This window comes from Genypterus blacodes, unplaced genomic scaffold, assembly GCF_046128005.1.
Source record: "Genypterus blacodes isolate CSIRO-AG114 ecotype Tasmania unplaced genomic scaffold, CSIRO-AGI_Gbla_v1 ptg000156l_1, whole genome shotgun sequence".
Taxonomy (NCBI): Eukaryota; Metazoa; Chordata; class Actinopteri; order Ophidiiformes; family Ophidiidae; genus Genypterus; species Genypterus blacodes.
The window spans coordinates 10,639,529-10,654,498 of record NW_027466957.1 but is presented as its reverse complement, the minus strand read 5'-3'; the positions used below and the strand labels follow the sequence as shown (position 1 = coordinate 10,654,498).

The 14,970-nt window shown below is 46.2% G+C and overlaps 2 protein-coding genes across 10 annotated transcripts in view; both read right to left on the bottom strand.

Moving 5' to 3' along the window:
- Positions 1–1,587: 1,587 nt before the first annotated feature.
- Positions 1,588–11,829, bottom strand: mybpha (myosin binding protein Ha). 4 transcript variants are annotated; one of them, XM_076166983.1, is made up of 12 exons: positions 11,571–11,829; positions 9,395–9,490; positions 9,085–9,159; positions 8,590–8,724; positions 7,938–8,099; positions 5,939–6,027; positions 5,650–5,845; positions 5,153–5,292; positions 4,854–5,013; positions 4,238–4,374; positions 1,735–1,921; positions 1,588–1,647 (listed from the first exon to the last, which is right to left on the bottom strand). In XM_076166983.1, the coding sequence occupies exons 1-12, from the start codon at positions 11,827–11,829 to the stop codon at positions 1,607–1,609; spliced, it is 1,677 nt and encodes a 558-aa protein (XP_076023098.1). In that variant the 3' UTR covers positions 1,588–1,606. The 4 variants fall into 4 exon arrangements, with proteins under 4 accessions (XP_076023098.1, XP_076023099.1, XP_076023100.1 ...); XM_076166984.1 differs by having other exon boundaries at positions 9,395–9,457; XM_076166985.1 differs by having other exon boundaries at positions 9,085–9,130; positions 9,402–9,490; positions 11,583–11,829.
- Positions 11,830–12,168: 339 nt separating this feature from the next.
- Positions 12,169–14,970, bottom strand: part of nav1a (neuron navigator 1a) — a 76,912-nt gene continuing 74,110 nt past the window's right edge. For all 6 annotated transcript variants that reach the window (XM_076166387.1, XM_076166390.1, XM_076166389.1 and 3 more), the window contains one exon: positions 12,169–14,931. In XM_076166387.1, coding sequence (XP_076022502.1) covers positions 14,836–14,931 — 96 coding nt within the window. In that variant the 3' untranslated portion in view covers positions 12,169–14,835. The remainder of the gene's footprint in view (positions 14,932–14,970) is intronic.

The following is a 14,970-nucleotide window of genomic DNA, read 5'->3' as shown; positions in this document are numbered from 1 at the left end:
TTCAGATGCTTTCTTCCTGTCTGGTATGAATTACAAATCTGCTCTGCATAAGCTGGATAAGTCAAGAGCAGGGTGTTTACACGCAACGCAGAGATGCAATTCTAGAAATGTTTATGTAAACAGGAAACCCGGTTTCCCGTTTCAGGTTCAAGGATTCAGAGCCAGGCGGTGAACTGGATATATGCTGGAGAAACCTGATAACTTAGTCAAGTGCAAAGCAGGTTTATTAAGGTTTATTCAAAGAAATGTCTGTACTGCGCGTAGGCTCAGGTTTAGGATACTAACACTGCTGCTTTAACTTGTGTGTACATCGCAACAACAGCTGAACAGGAGAGGAGAAAGTGTGATGGAAGGTGAAGACAATGGAGGGGAACGTTCTCCGAAGAAAGCAAATATGAGGGAGAATTCTGAGGTGGACACGGAGACAATTTGCATCCGTGCACAGGAGCAGCAGGAGTAGACATAAGGTAGCGTGAAGGCCCTCGTCATCTGAGGAATACATGACTTAATGCGAGCGGCTTGTTGCTAACACGATCTGAATGTACAGCAGCAGTGTATAGTGTTTCACAGTGCTGTAAAAAGACCCGGCGGAATGTTCTTTAAAACCATTACTCCTCAAGCACCAACCTTCTTGCAACCTTGAGCCATCCTGTGCATCTCGTTACCGGCGTCTTTATATGCCGTGCTTTAAACTCCACTTATCCCTGACACGACGTCTTTCTCCTCTCCTCCGGCTTTTGATTTGTTTATTGGGTCTTGGGTTTGGCGCTGCGAGCAGGGGGGAGTTTGAATACTCGGGACGCCATGTAACACATTTCGTCACGCCTCCTTCCTGGCGCTCCTTGAAAGGCTACACCACTCCAGCATTTATAAAGCTTAAAAGATAGCGCTGGTACTTAAACCTGAATATTACTGGCTAATAGTGAAGACACAAATAGAAAGATTAAAGCTGTGAAAAACGCCAATTAGCAATTTGGTGTTGCTGTTGTGATGACATTAATCTTCGTCGCATTACTACATCCAAAAGCAGGTTTTGAGAGAGGGGGGGGGGGGGGAGAGAGAGAGAGAGAGAGAGAGAGAGAGAGAGAGAGAGAGAGAGAGAGAGAGAGAGAGAGAGAGAGAGAGAGAGAGAGAGAGAGAGAGAGAGAGAGAGAGAGGCGGAGATAATTACTGTTTTTAATTTGATGCTATTGGCCTCAGAAAACTGGAATTCACAGCTGGTCAGAACCAAAAAAAACAAAGAAAGTCTCCCTCAGCTCATACGACATCACCATCATAGGTAAAGCCACATCCATGAGGTGTATGACAACGGATGTGTGTGGGCAGGCAAGTTGCTCGTCCTTCTTACACAAATACACTTAATTGCAGAAGTGTCAACATCCGGTTCAAATGAATGCAGCTGGTGTTGTAAGAACAGCTGTGTCAGTTCATACGTTCATATCCTGGCACATCCTGAAGGAGGATATACTGTATAAAACAATACGGGTCCCAGTATTGAGCCCTGTAGGACGCCGATTGAACAATCAGCTCATGTGGAAACTTGTTAACTGTTAAGTCATTTGCACATAGAAGAGTCATGTTGTTTACCTCTGGTGTTCCTGTTGCTTTATTTGTCCTTCTCCTTATCAGCTTCTGCAACAATAACCTCTGTTGGGACAAAGATGAAGAATGTTTTACAAAACATTCTTACAATCGGGTGTTCAGATTGCTCATCAGTTGTCTGTAGATACGTACGTTTGACCTCCAGCTTGCAGGAGACGGTGGCTTCTCCTTGCTTATTCTTGGCTCGGCAGGTGTACACGCCGCCGTCGAAGCAGCAGGGCTTACGGATCTCCAGGCAGCAAATACCCTGGTTGATGAGCTGACGATACTTGGGGTCATCGCCGATAACCATCTGATTCTTCAGCCACTCGACCTTAGGCTGAGGAACGGAGGAAAACATTTGTAAATTCCTTAACTTTCATTCTCTCTTGTTGCATCTACTGAGTCCAGAAATCCAGTCTTACAGCTGCTGAGCCTGGTGATTGAATTACACCTGCAAATGCATTTCACAACTGAATGCTTCAACGTCTCCTAATAAGTTCTGGCATTTGAAGATGCTCGTAATTTCAGGAGGTTCCGATGCATTTGCTTTGTCGTCATAATCAATACTCTTGCAGCAGCTTGATGTGTTTCTGAATCTGCGGTTTGTGCCTTTAAAAGTGGGCGGAGACAAAGAAGGACACTGCTCTGATCTGTTGACGATCACTCGGAAGAGGAGGATCTAAGAGGATGAGCAGAAGGGATCCATTTCCATCCTCTATGTGTCAGCCCAAGTACGTCTAAGCCTTTGGCAGTGAGGGGAGCTGCGGCAGACGTTGATGATGTGATTGCAAGCTGACACCCAATCACGCACACAATCCATTTCAAAGGTACTACTGCTGGACACTGCCCAGTCCCAAAATGTATGACAAGTTGTTGACAAAAGGTGGACACAAAACGGTGAGGAAAAGGGGCGTGGCTTAGAAGTACATCTTTGGTGTTACTTTGGCATTCAGTGACTTAATTAGGCCTCACCAAAGTTTTACTCCAGAAGAAAAATCAGTTGTTTACTATGTAACATTAATAATAATAATTTTTTATATCCATATTTAAGGGGAATACTGACTAATTTAGCCACAAAACAGCGCCCTCAACTGACCATTACGCAATGGCAGCAGAGCATGCTATATTTAGTGCAGTCAGAGCTGTTATCTGGGTCAAAGTCACTATCAGTATCAGCCGTTTAAAGACATTCTGGGAGCTACAGTGGGCGAGAAAGTTTGAAGAAACGATTGCAACAAAAACCTGAACTCCCCTAAGTGTCTCTTCGTGTCTCCTGCCCTTATAATTTCGTCTTTCCCGTCCCATCCCCTTCAGGTCCTCTTTGGATCTTGACGGGAAAGTCACAGCCATAACCTTAGTGTCTGGACGGGTGACAAAAATAGGACCTTGTGTGATACAGAAACACCTGCAAAGAGCTGCTCTTATCGCCGTCTGCTCATGTGCTCCACACTCAGCTACGCTCTGTGTCCTCTTCCTCTCAGCTCTGTATAATGCGCTCTCTACCTCCGTAATCCCAGCGTCAGGTTGTTATCAGAGACAGCAGGAGAAGTTGTCACACGGCTGTCTGAGTGCCTTTCGGCTGGATCTGGACTGGAGCCAGAGAAAGTGGCTCAATAAACATGTTCTAATACACTCTGGTACAGCCTGCTGAGCCTTCTTTAATCTTTGGTGTTCTTCTGTAACAAAACATGTCTTTAAATTCAGCATTAGACGAAGAACAGTGAGGACTCATTTGATCCAAATGGCTCCAGTCTTAAAGATCCTAACTTCTAGGTCCAATGTGTGAATCAGCATTTGGGTCCTTGCTCTGGGAATAACCCACACATAAATACAGACACATCAGCGGACACACAGCGAGGCTTCTGGACCTCCTCAGCTGTCCCTGAAACATGAACATCTACCAGCCCTTCCCTCCCATCCCTGCATCCAGCAGCATTCCTTTAACATTCCATTTGTTGGCCTGCATGAGTCAACGTTTGCGGCACTTTTGGGGACAACCCCAGACCACAGACCTCCCCCCTGATGCCCTCTCTCACGGGATGTGCAGCCAAGGACAGCTAGGACGAGTAATCAACCGTATTTCCATCGCGGCCTGCCACCTCCGACATCAGCGTCAGTCAGACAACTGTAACGATATGTTTAACCACAGCAGCAGTTGCCAAGAGCAGCGAGACTTCAAATAGATCATGTCACTGCCAGGCCAGCCCCGTTCCACATCGGTGCTGACATTAATGCCACATGTGGTTGGTTTATTTAAGGATTCTGTGGTTAGAAAATGTAACAATCAGGCCCAAATTCATAACAAAGACTTGTGGATGTGAACTATAGCGTGGCCAAGATATACACTTACATAATCAACAGGGGTGTCCTCAGGATGTCCTAGCAATGCTTACCATGTTTACACTCCCGAACAATCTGATTACACGTCCTTGTTTAAATAGTATCCATTCACCTGCTAAAATACCAGCCAATCAGTAACTGCCACTGTCATTTGCTGTGAGGCATTTGTGGAGGGAAAGGAAAAAGAAATGCCAAAACTGGATATGAGCATGAAAAGGACAGGAAGGGTGCATGTATGTGACATGTGAGGTAATGCGGCGATGCAGTGTGTACATGTGAGGTGGTAGTAGTCGTAGTAAAGTAGGAATCTGACCTTGGGGGAGCCGCGAACGGAGCACAGCAGCTTGGTGGTGTAGCCCACGGTGGCGGCGCGGTCGCTGAGGGGTGTGGTGAATTTAGGTGCCTCGCTGAAGTCGTGCTCCGGGTACTCGGGAGGCTTGTAAAGGATTCCTGGTAAACACGTGGAAAAGGGTTTAGAACCCACAAGCGCCACGTGTGTAAGCTGACACACCACGACACAAGGTTGAAAACCCTGACCCAGTTAAATCTACAGTACTAAACAAGCTAAATTGTGAAAATCATCGCAAAAAATATAGATTAGGGATTTAAATTTCAGATTTTTAACTTCAGAAATGGTTCAGTCAGGATGTGGTAACAGTGTGAATGAATGTAGTTTAATACAACAGCACTGTGCTAAATACTGCCTGACCACTGGCCAAATCTGCAGCGTCTTGGGACTAAGGCCACTTACTCACACTGACACACACACACAGTCTGTAGTCTCACTTACAGACTCCCTGCAGCACATTAAAATAAGCTCCTGACACTCTCCACTTCCAGCATCTGCTGCTGTGTAACGCACCACCGCCTCTCTTTCCATCATATCAACTAAATGGCCCTCACAGACAGAGCAGCGCCCTGAAGGTCACCTGTCTTCTCGATGGTGGCCGCCTCCTTGGTGATGGTACACTCCTCGCTCACGCCAACGTTGTTCTCGGTGAACACCCTGAAGGCGTAGGAGTTTCCCATGATGAGGTCTGAGACGGTGGCGGTGAGCCTGTGGTAGTGCTCCAGCACGGTGAACCACTCCTGCTTACAGAGACGCAAGGAACCAGAGTCATTTACTAGTGACAAAGCAGAGAAAATGTAAGGCCATGAGCGATGTTTCAGGATTTCTCTGTATCTACAGTTCGTTAGTGTGTGGGCCTCTGATCTTTGTGTGTCTCACCCCGGTCTTCTTGTCGGCCTTCTGCACAGTGTATCCGGTGATCTGCGCGTTGCCGTCATCGTTGGGAGGGGTCCACTCCACGGCAGCGTTGAAACCCCAAGTGTCCAATAGCTTCACACTGGCAGGAGGACCAGGAAGCTCTGAGGAAGACATGCTCGCATTAATAATAACCATTACATCACTAAACCCTCGTGTTTATGTGTGCGCTCAAAAGTGAAGCTCCATGTGCTTTTGTTTTTTTGTACAAACACATTAGCAAGTCAGAAGTTTACATTCACACCTTAAATAGATGTGGCGACACCTATAAAAGTCATTCCACACTTCAACAACAGCTGAAAGATCAGGATCAAACACAAAGGGTCAAAGGGCGCCGCGGTTAAGAGGTGCGATCTGTGCCGGATGGTGGCAGATTCAACAGGTCCGGAGTAATGTTTACAGAGGGAATGCTATTGTTGCTCCCTCTCTGGAACATTGTGCGTGTGTGTGTCCATTCTTACCCACAACCTGTAAAGTAACGGAGGCTTTGTCCTCGAAGCTGTCCACCTTCACGGACATCTCGTAGTCTCCAGAGTCTTCCCTCTGAACAGTGCGGATGAAGAGGATGCTGTCTTTGTCACTGTTCCTCACGTTGACCCTCTTTGAATCCACAGCTTGACCGTCCTTAAACCAGGACACCACAGGATTGGGTTTTCCCTAAGGTGAGGGGAAGAAGAGAGACGGAACGCTCAGGGACCTTTTGGTCTCCACTACATCACTTCCATAACACAATGATGTGCGGCGGCTTACCAAAAAGGGGATGACGAGGTTGATCTGATCTCCAACCTGCCTGATGTAACGAGCTCTGAGGAAGCGGGGCATACGGACCTTGGGACGCTCTGAGAAACAAGACACATTGCTGCTTAATGCTTACGGTGCAGATATTTGGCTTCATCTTCATTTAAGAGTAAAGCATCACTAATCTGATGCTGGACACACTGCATTTATTGTTGAAACTAGCATTGCCAGCTGGTCTTGTGCAGAGATGTGTCGTGTCCTGTACACCTCGCGTCTTAAGAGTGGGGTCATGCATGCTCAAAATGACAAGTCAACAAGACCTAAATAGAGCAGCCACGATAGACGAGGCTGACAAGAGAACATGTGTAGAGAGGCTAAACATAGCCACCAAGAGCTGCAGCTGAGGAAGGAGCACAGGATGCACAGGATGCTTCCACGTAAATCCAAACATATGACTGAAAACAAAGACAATTAGGACGAAAGTGATGATGATAAGTGAGTGAAAGCAGTGTGGTGTGTATTTGAGTTTGTCCGCTTGAGGAAGAGTACAGTATCTAGGCAGAGGGAGACTCTGTGCCCCTGCGCCTCCTGAAATAGATTTGGTGTTGAGAAAGTCCAGGATGACCACTGACACGTGTTATCATCTGTGAGGCACACAAAGAGGCAGTGGGAAGGCGTCATCACTTCTGCTGGCGCTCTTTCTATGGTTACACGGTCCTGACATTCAAACTTAGAAACGCTGGCTTTATTTGGACCTCGGATGAAAAAAACAATACAGATATTTAACTGAAGCACAGTACATGGAGACTACAGTGACCCAAACCAGTCAGGGAGCAGAGTATTTGGAGGAGTATCCTTTCTTTCCCAGTCCATCTCTTCTCGCGCTTTGGTCAAACATTTGGTCATATCTTCCTGAAACTTAGGCACCATCACACCGTATGATGGCCCCCTGATTTGTCTCAAACCCGATTCTCTGCCCTGAATTGTCACTCATACCCCAGCTCTCAGCAGGCGGCCGTGTCCTCCTGCCAAACAATACACGATCTATCTTTGTCCCCAGTGTACAGCACATGTAGGACTGCTTGTGTGTGCACGGATGTCTTATCAACCTGAATTTACCACCCACCAAGCCGCGCAAAACCCCTCAATTAGTCTCACGTTTCACTCTCCTGAGATGACCGGTGGTCCGGCATGACAGCGTTTCGCACCCCGGACGGTGCTTGTGACCCCCACCAGAGTCAGCATGCTGTCCTTCTGAAACTGGATAAGGAAGATGTTGCCAGCTCAGGTCTTCACCACGGCCCCAGAGACGCCTAGGCAACGTAAACGGCGACAGAAATTCACAGCTCTTGTAACCGAGGGTGGGCGCAATTTGATTTAAAGAGGAGAGCGAACACACACCACTCAACACTATCCTGCCTATATGTAGACGCTGTATTCTTTCATATGCGTTTTGTAGCTCCTGCTGGAACTCTCAGTGTAAACGTTTCCTACGCCAATCTACGCTGCTATCAGTGTCCAAAACGCCCAGCACAGCTTATTGTGACTTCAGTAAAATAACATTCATGTTACAGAGAAAACCCGAGCTCAGGCTGTTGTCAGGCTGAGCTACGTGGTTTGTTTACGAGCAGAGCGGTGATTTAAACGCTGATGAAGGCTCACGTCAGCACCTGAGGGATTTATGTGTATACAGCTGTGTCCATCTGAGGGCCTGCCAACGAATGCCGCCTCGGCTGTAACGTGAGTACTTTAAGGATAGGTCATAAGTAACGACCACAAAGCTCCTGATGAAGAGGCTGGTCCATGTTCTTCGTCTTTACAAACATAAACACATGGAGTATCAATCGTTTCAATCCTTGTTACAGTGACACCTCCAGAGAAGCAAGTGAAGTCAACATAAATCATTTCCTCATAATTGTCCCCTGTGTTCTTTGGAATCTCCACTTATGCTTCCTGAAGGTTCCGCTTTACGAGCAGATGACCTCGGCCAACATTGCCGTCTGCTACTCACCGGTCACCTCGCGGATAGGCACGGCCTCCACGAGGACGGGGTCACTGCGGCCCCCGGGGTTTACAGCCACCACCCGCACGTGGAGCAGGTCACCGGCGCTCAGATTTTTAATGCAGAAGCAGTTTTCGGTGGTCAACTCCTTCGCCACCACCCAGTTGGACGCTGTGGGGTAATGACACGCTTGCATTAGTGTGTGTGGGCTTTAACACAGTTGTCACTTATGTTGCGGTTGTGCTGAACGTACACATCACACGCATGATAGTGTGAAAAGGCTGCAATTCTAATTTTATACACAAACTATAAAGTATCCCTTAATGAGTTCATGTTAAGTGGTTTATCGCCTGTCGACACGAGTTTACAAACATTCTGCCCTTACCCGGTGCATTTTGCCCATCATCATGAAACCTCAGGAGGCACGCTGACATCTGAGCAAACTAGTGCTTCTAAAAGTGGTGTCAGGAGATATGGTGACAGGTTGTGAAATGCTGCCTGCCGTATACGGCCCGGGGCCCGGCTTTGAATCCATCTCCCCTCTGACACTACGGGGACAGGTGCAGCCCAGAGACCTCAAACACACACACACACACACACACACACACACACACACACACACAGACAGACAGACAGACCGAAAGCAAACGTCCCGACTTACTTCCGTCCTTGCAGTACTCGATGGTGTATCCATCCAGGCCAGAGTCTCCTATGGTCTCCGGGGCTCTCCACCTCATGGTGAGGCTGCAATCATTCACATCCTCCACCGTCAGGTTCAGAGGAGCACTAGTGGGGACTGAATGAAGGGCAAACCATTAAAATGTGTTTGTATAGGCAGATATAACCAGGAGAACCTTAATATAAACACTCACAAGTAAGATTAGATAGAGAAGAAACCCACAGTGAGGCAGTTCAAAGAGAGTGTGAGAGAACAGGACATATAAAGAGTAAGAGGAGTAGAGATGCATAAGAAAATGGGACTACGGTCCATTAACAGCATCTTAATTCAGTAATTGTTCAGAAGATCCAATATAAATCTAATAAAAGTAACTACAGCAGATCTACATAAATGCATAGATATATAGGGGTCTGGATTTGGGCTTGTGTGCAGGGTATGAGGGCCAAGGTGAAGCCAGAGGGTAAACAGTGAGGTTACCTGCAGGGGGTGGAGGGGGTGGAGGCGTTGGAGGTTTGGGCGGCTCCTCCACTGGGGCAGCTTCAGCCGGAGAAGCTGGCATTAAACAAGCAGCAGTTTAAGACTTCACAATGCAAGCAATGAGGACTTGATCAAAACTTTTCCAATAGAATGAAATGAAATTCTTCTTTTGCATCGCCAATCTCAGTTAGAGAAGAATGAACAAATCCTCCCAGCTGGGGTAAAGAGCAAGATAACGGCAATCACAGTATCAGTGCACGTGTGGGTAAATAGTGATGCTGTTGTGGCCGTGTGGTGGGTTTCTGTTTACCATCTGCAGGCGCGTCTGCAGCAGGGGCGGCGTCAGCATCGGCGGTGGCAGCAGCAGCAGCGTCTTCAGCAGCAGCAGCAGCAGGAGCAGCAGCAGCTAGCGTTAACATGCCATTAGGGGGAAGCCAATTAGAAACTGACATCATTCACATGGGGAATTAATCAGTTTCAAGCTAATCAAGATGTCTTCTCCTGAAAGCAAGCAGCAGGACAACAGGGGGGGGGACACATTACCTGGGGACATTTAGAGACATTTGCAGACAGACACCAAGAGAGAACAGCTTGTATAGACAACGTAGAAGACAAGTGACGTGCCCAGATTGGTGAATAAGAGAAGTGATGAAACTGACGGGACAGAGGCGCTTACACAGCATGTGTACACGGTGGGTCACACACAGGACACAGGCCATGCTTTAGTGCTTGTGTGTGTGAGTTCCCTGCGGTGTGTGTTTACCATCTGCAGAAGCGGCTCCTTCCTCTGGGGGTGCGGCATCAGCTGAGGTTAGAGGTTACAGCCAGAGGTTAGAGGCCACAAACAACTACACCATCCACCATGTAAGGATGACTACGCCCGGGTATGCAGGACGGATGCAGAAACAGATCAATCAATAATAAAAAGGATGGACTAGTCAATCTGCGGGTTTACGAGTACGATGAATGTAGATATCGCACAACTCCCGCTTTTAATGGGCATGTTTTACAGTTTACGCGATTGTTTATCCCCCCCAACAACGCTGTCGTCTTTCTGTAGGCGAGGCAGAATTTCTATAACGCTAATGCAGCGTGAGCATGAAGAGTTTAATGACCTGGGAGAGAGGACATTTACAACGCTGTGATTTACCAGCAGCAGCAGGAGCAGCAGGAGCAGCAGCAGCGGCAGCGGGCACCTCACCCTCTGCAGCGGCATCAAGGGCGAGAACTTCCTCTGCAGCAGAAGCGGCAGTGGTGACGGCGGCGGCTGGTGTTAGATGTTAGAAAGACGTCAGCAGGTGTTAAAGAAGACTTACTTTAAGATCTGGAGGACTTCAAAAGTATTGTAACACGGCTGCGTCCAGTCTCTCGTACTCTCTTACCAGCAGCACACGCAAAACCACTTGCACACCAGTCCAGAACTGTTTCATTATAGTAGTGTGTGTTATGATGTTAGAGAATTGTAATTACAAAAATCTGAAGATAACCAAGAAGCATAAATGCCAGAGGAGCCACACGAGAAAGTATTGATTCCACTTCCACTACTAAGATATTTTGCAAACTAAAATCTAGTAATCTGTGTATTTATTGGACGACAAGAACCCAATTACAATAACTTTTACCTTCTGTTGCCGGTTTGGAACAGCTCAGGGTGCAGGAAGGCCAGTGGAGATCGCAGGTTAGTTGTTAGACAATGTGAACAATACAGGGAAACTACAGTAAACTACATGAGTCAGGTATTTACATTCCAATCTGTGCAATAAGACGCAACTAGCTTTTGATCAATAATCAATACCAAGAATACTCCCATCTTTAAACCATAAGAGCCTTCCATTAGATTCCCTACAGTAAGAGCAGAGCTGTACAGAATAGAAAGCCATCAGTTTGCATGTCAACCTTTTTGACAGAGCAATCAATCAGGATCAGCTTCAGCTCAGTCTGACAGCTGCATGGAGAGACAGAGACACAGCAGCAGCAGCGGGACTACACGCGCACAACGTTCAGACAAGCTGACTGTATCACAAAATGTATCAACTTATTGTTAAAATAAGGAATATAGTCATTAAAATGCTATTGAACACGTTTCAATAGCATTTCAATCACGTTTCATTTGCTTGCTGGGTTGCTCTGTTACAAATATTACTAATATTAACCCGTTGTGTTATATTTGTAGTGTCTCATTGCTTTGGTTGCTTGGTTACAATGGTTAAAAAAGTGAATTTGTACTGATGGTTCCTGACTAAATGCGTACTTTTATATCAAATCAAGTCTGAAACAGCAGCTCAGAGTGTTATATGTTAATGTGTTAGCTACGTTTCTAAGTGAGTTCGCTAGAATTAAGACAATATTAGTAAATACTAGTGTGTGTGTTTGTGTGTGTGTGTGTGTGTGTGTGTGTGTGTGTGTGTGTGTGTGTGCGCGCGTGGCACTCGGTTCCACTTCGAAACGGATTCGGCGCAGTTTCAGTGTTTTCATCTCCAAAGTACCGGGGCTTCTACCTTCAGCAGCCGGGGTTTCCTCGGCGGGGGCGGCTGGTGCTGCTTCTCCCTCCGGGGCCGGGGCTCCTTCTGCCGGCGCAGCCTCCTCAGGTGCCGCTTCTGCAGGTAGGGCCTCCGCAGGTGGAGTCTCCTCAGGTGGGGCCTCTACGGGGGCGGGTTCAGGCTCCGGGGCAGGCTCGGGTTCAGGTGCCTTGGCAGGCGCCTTCTTGCCTGGGGCCTTCTTGATGGGTGCTGGTTTTGATGGCATGGTGCCGGTACCTCAGGGAGCGAGCAGTCCTCTGGATGAAGGGGCCAGGGGTGTTGCGGGACATATATATAGGGTGCTGGTTGGTGGGCTCTGCGGAACTCCACCCATCCATGACTCTCATACCCAGCTCAGTCACATCCCCATCTCTGTTATGATCTCACTTGCAACATGAAAACTTGTTTACACTACAGTGACATGAAGTTCAGACAGGGATTCTACATTTTATACTTTACTTTAAACAGTAAAAATAGACATAGTGATCTACAAGCTAGTAAGAAAATAGCTTTAGTGCCCTCTAGTGGATAGAAGCTAGGACAGAATAGAAACAGGCAAGGCGTATTGATGTGGAGAATGGCATGACTTTATTGTGTCCATTGAGCAATGTTAGACATATGGGATTTGATGTGGTATGTAGAGACATGCCATAAAACCAACATGAGGCCCCTATCAAGCCAAGTGCTCCTTCCTATTGGAGGAAGGCAGTTAAACCACCGAGGGTGCTCATTTTCTGCCTACACGCCTTCTCTTAGATCTCTACAACATAAGTGATTGTTGTCGCAGATGCGCTGACTATTTACAGTGTTTACAACAGTGATGTCATGTACAAAAGAGAAAGAAACCTTTACAAATATTTGCATAAGAAAACCAAACATCTGCTCTTAAAAACAACACAGAAAGAGGAAGATATCCAGTTATTCAAACCCCCCCCTCCCATGATAAGGTAAGTGTGGTAGGTCCAATGAAGCATAACTTTGGGAACACGGCAGGGATACATGCATCAAAAAGACGTCTCCTCAGGTAAATATCTGCTCCGGCTCTTGTTACACTGCTTTCCGTTGACAGGCACGTGACACATACTTGAGTCATTACAGCTATCAGATTTAAATGGTGTCAAAACACACACGTTCTGCTCAAAAGCCCAAACATGAAACACATTCCGTTGTACTTACAGAGTCCACACAGTATCTGATACACACATCATCCTTACTAACAGCTTTTCATCATGACTACCAGCCAAAGTTCAAAAAAGGCCACCCACTCTCTACCCAGCGTGATCTTTAGAGTCTGGGCATCAAAGTGACAACATTAAAGTGACATCAGAGTAGGTCAGAGGAAGTGCTGTTTTCTATGGATGGTGTCTTCCTCTGATCTAGGCCTTGTGTGTTAGTTTAAAGCAGCTACAAAAACCGCTTCAGGCCAAATTGTGTTTCAGGCACAGACAAACTTAGGCATTGTGTCTCTACTTTACACCAGCACTCTGTTTGAAAAGTAGAGGAAACGTCTAAGCGGAATATGGCAGTCTGAGGTACTTTGGGGTCAAGGAGCACGGAGTTGCACATCGGCAACGCCCATGGAAGTTTCATCGATATTTCTCTTCAGGTTTGCTTTCATAAACATAAGAACAGTCAAAAACATAAGCAATAAATATTTCCGTAATCTAAAACTCTAATATGTGCAAACCAATGGAAAAGAAAAAATCACAAAAATGAGATTCAAAGTTGTCACTCGCAGCTCTGTGTTCAGCAGCTGCAACCGTAATTACTAGCATTATACATAAACTGACATATGCAGTTTGGAAATAAGTGATGTTATCAAAGCGAATAGTGCAGGAAAATGCCTATCGTATCGTGTGGATGGCAGTTTTCTCATCGATGTTCTCCACTTCACCTGTGTTTGAATGCGACACGATCAAAACGACTGTGACAGAAGTACGACGCCTCTAAACTGCCACTGTCCATAAAATGACTCGACGGCGTGTTTAGGTTTACGTAGATAATTAGGTATGCGGATGATCTTTGAGGATGACTCAGTATAAAATCCTACAAAATCAAGATTTCAAAGCTGTATCCTCAGCTATCACAAGAGAAATGTTTGTTTGAAAACCAAGATCTAATTACAGAATATAAGCAAGCATAGTCAGAAAATTGTAGGCCATATTGGCAGACGAGATACAGTAAACAAGTATTATCTTCTGTGTTTACAATATGTCATGTTGGATTACTGTCTGCTCAATCCACAAGTGGCTACTGTGGAAATACTCTATATGGTCAACATGATAGGCAGTTTGGTGGAGTCAGCACGTCTGTACATCAGTAGACTACATCGCTGTCTGCTGAATCCACTGGTAATGATATATTTGCTTACAGACTGCCCACAAAACCATGCGTGTCAATCTTACAGATACTTGCACGTTCACAGTTCGGATATCGGATCTATGGTCAACGCCATTGAATTGAACAATGGCTTTGAGAAATCAAGGCCATTTTCATAGTTGTGTGTGAGCGAGCATGTGCACCACCAAGCACCTTTGATTTGTTAGAAAGCACACCGACAGAGAATTGAGGCAGGGGTCAGTTAGATACTGCCACCTGGAGGAATTGCTTATGAACTACATGAATTGGCCAATTTTGACCTTCCCCAACACAATCACTGACACAGCCCCCTAAAATCCAATTACAAGTAGAAAATAAAGTGCATTTTTGGCTGCTGTCTAATGAGAGTCCTACTTTGGGGGAAATCAGACCAAGTGACAGTTAACCCCTGATGTCCATTTCTTTGACAGACGAATCATGTCATGAAAGAAATAAGCACCAATTGGTAATGAAAATTAATGCGGAGAATGGGTCTTGATCGATTGGAATATAAGGTAGAATTTTGCATTATACTATTCTGGTTACCATGCACTTGCAGATTTGAATAAAATCCCATCCGGAACAAACTGAGGGCAGAGAAAAGACAAAGCAATGCCTTTCACCGACATGACCATCACAGTTTCCCATCAAAGCAGTTCTAACGTTTCTCTAATGATAGAAGGGTCGATGGACCCTTAAGTCCATAACATCTCTTTTCTTTATGTTCATTTACTTCCGGTAACTGCTCATTGAGCAGAACTGTTGCGTTCATAGCGGAGTCTTAAAAATCTCATTGGGATTGCAATCCTATGTTTCAGCCACGATAAGGTCAATTGTTCCATGAACCGTATTGTTTTGGCTGTAGCAGACATCCTCAGAGTGTCGTCTGGAGACTAGGATCCAGGATGCCCTCTTGCTCTGGAGACTCGATGTAGTTGGCAGACTCTTGCAGCTTCAGCAGCATCGCCATCTGGAGGAAATGGAGTGCAAAAATGAGTGCGGTTGAACA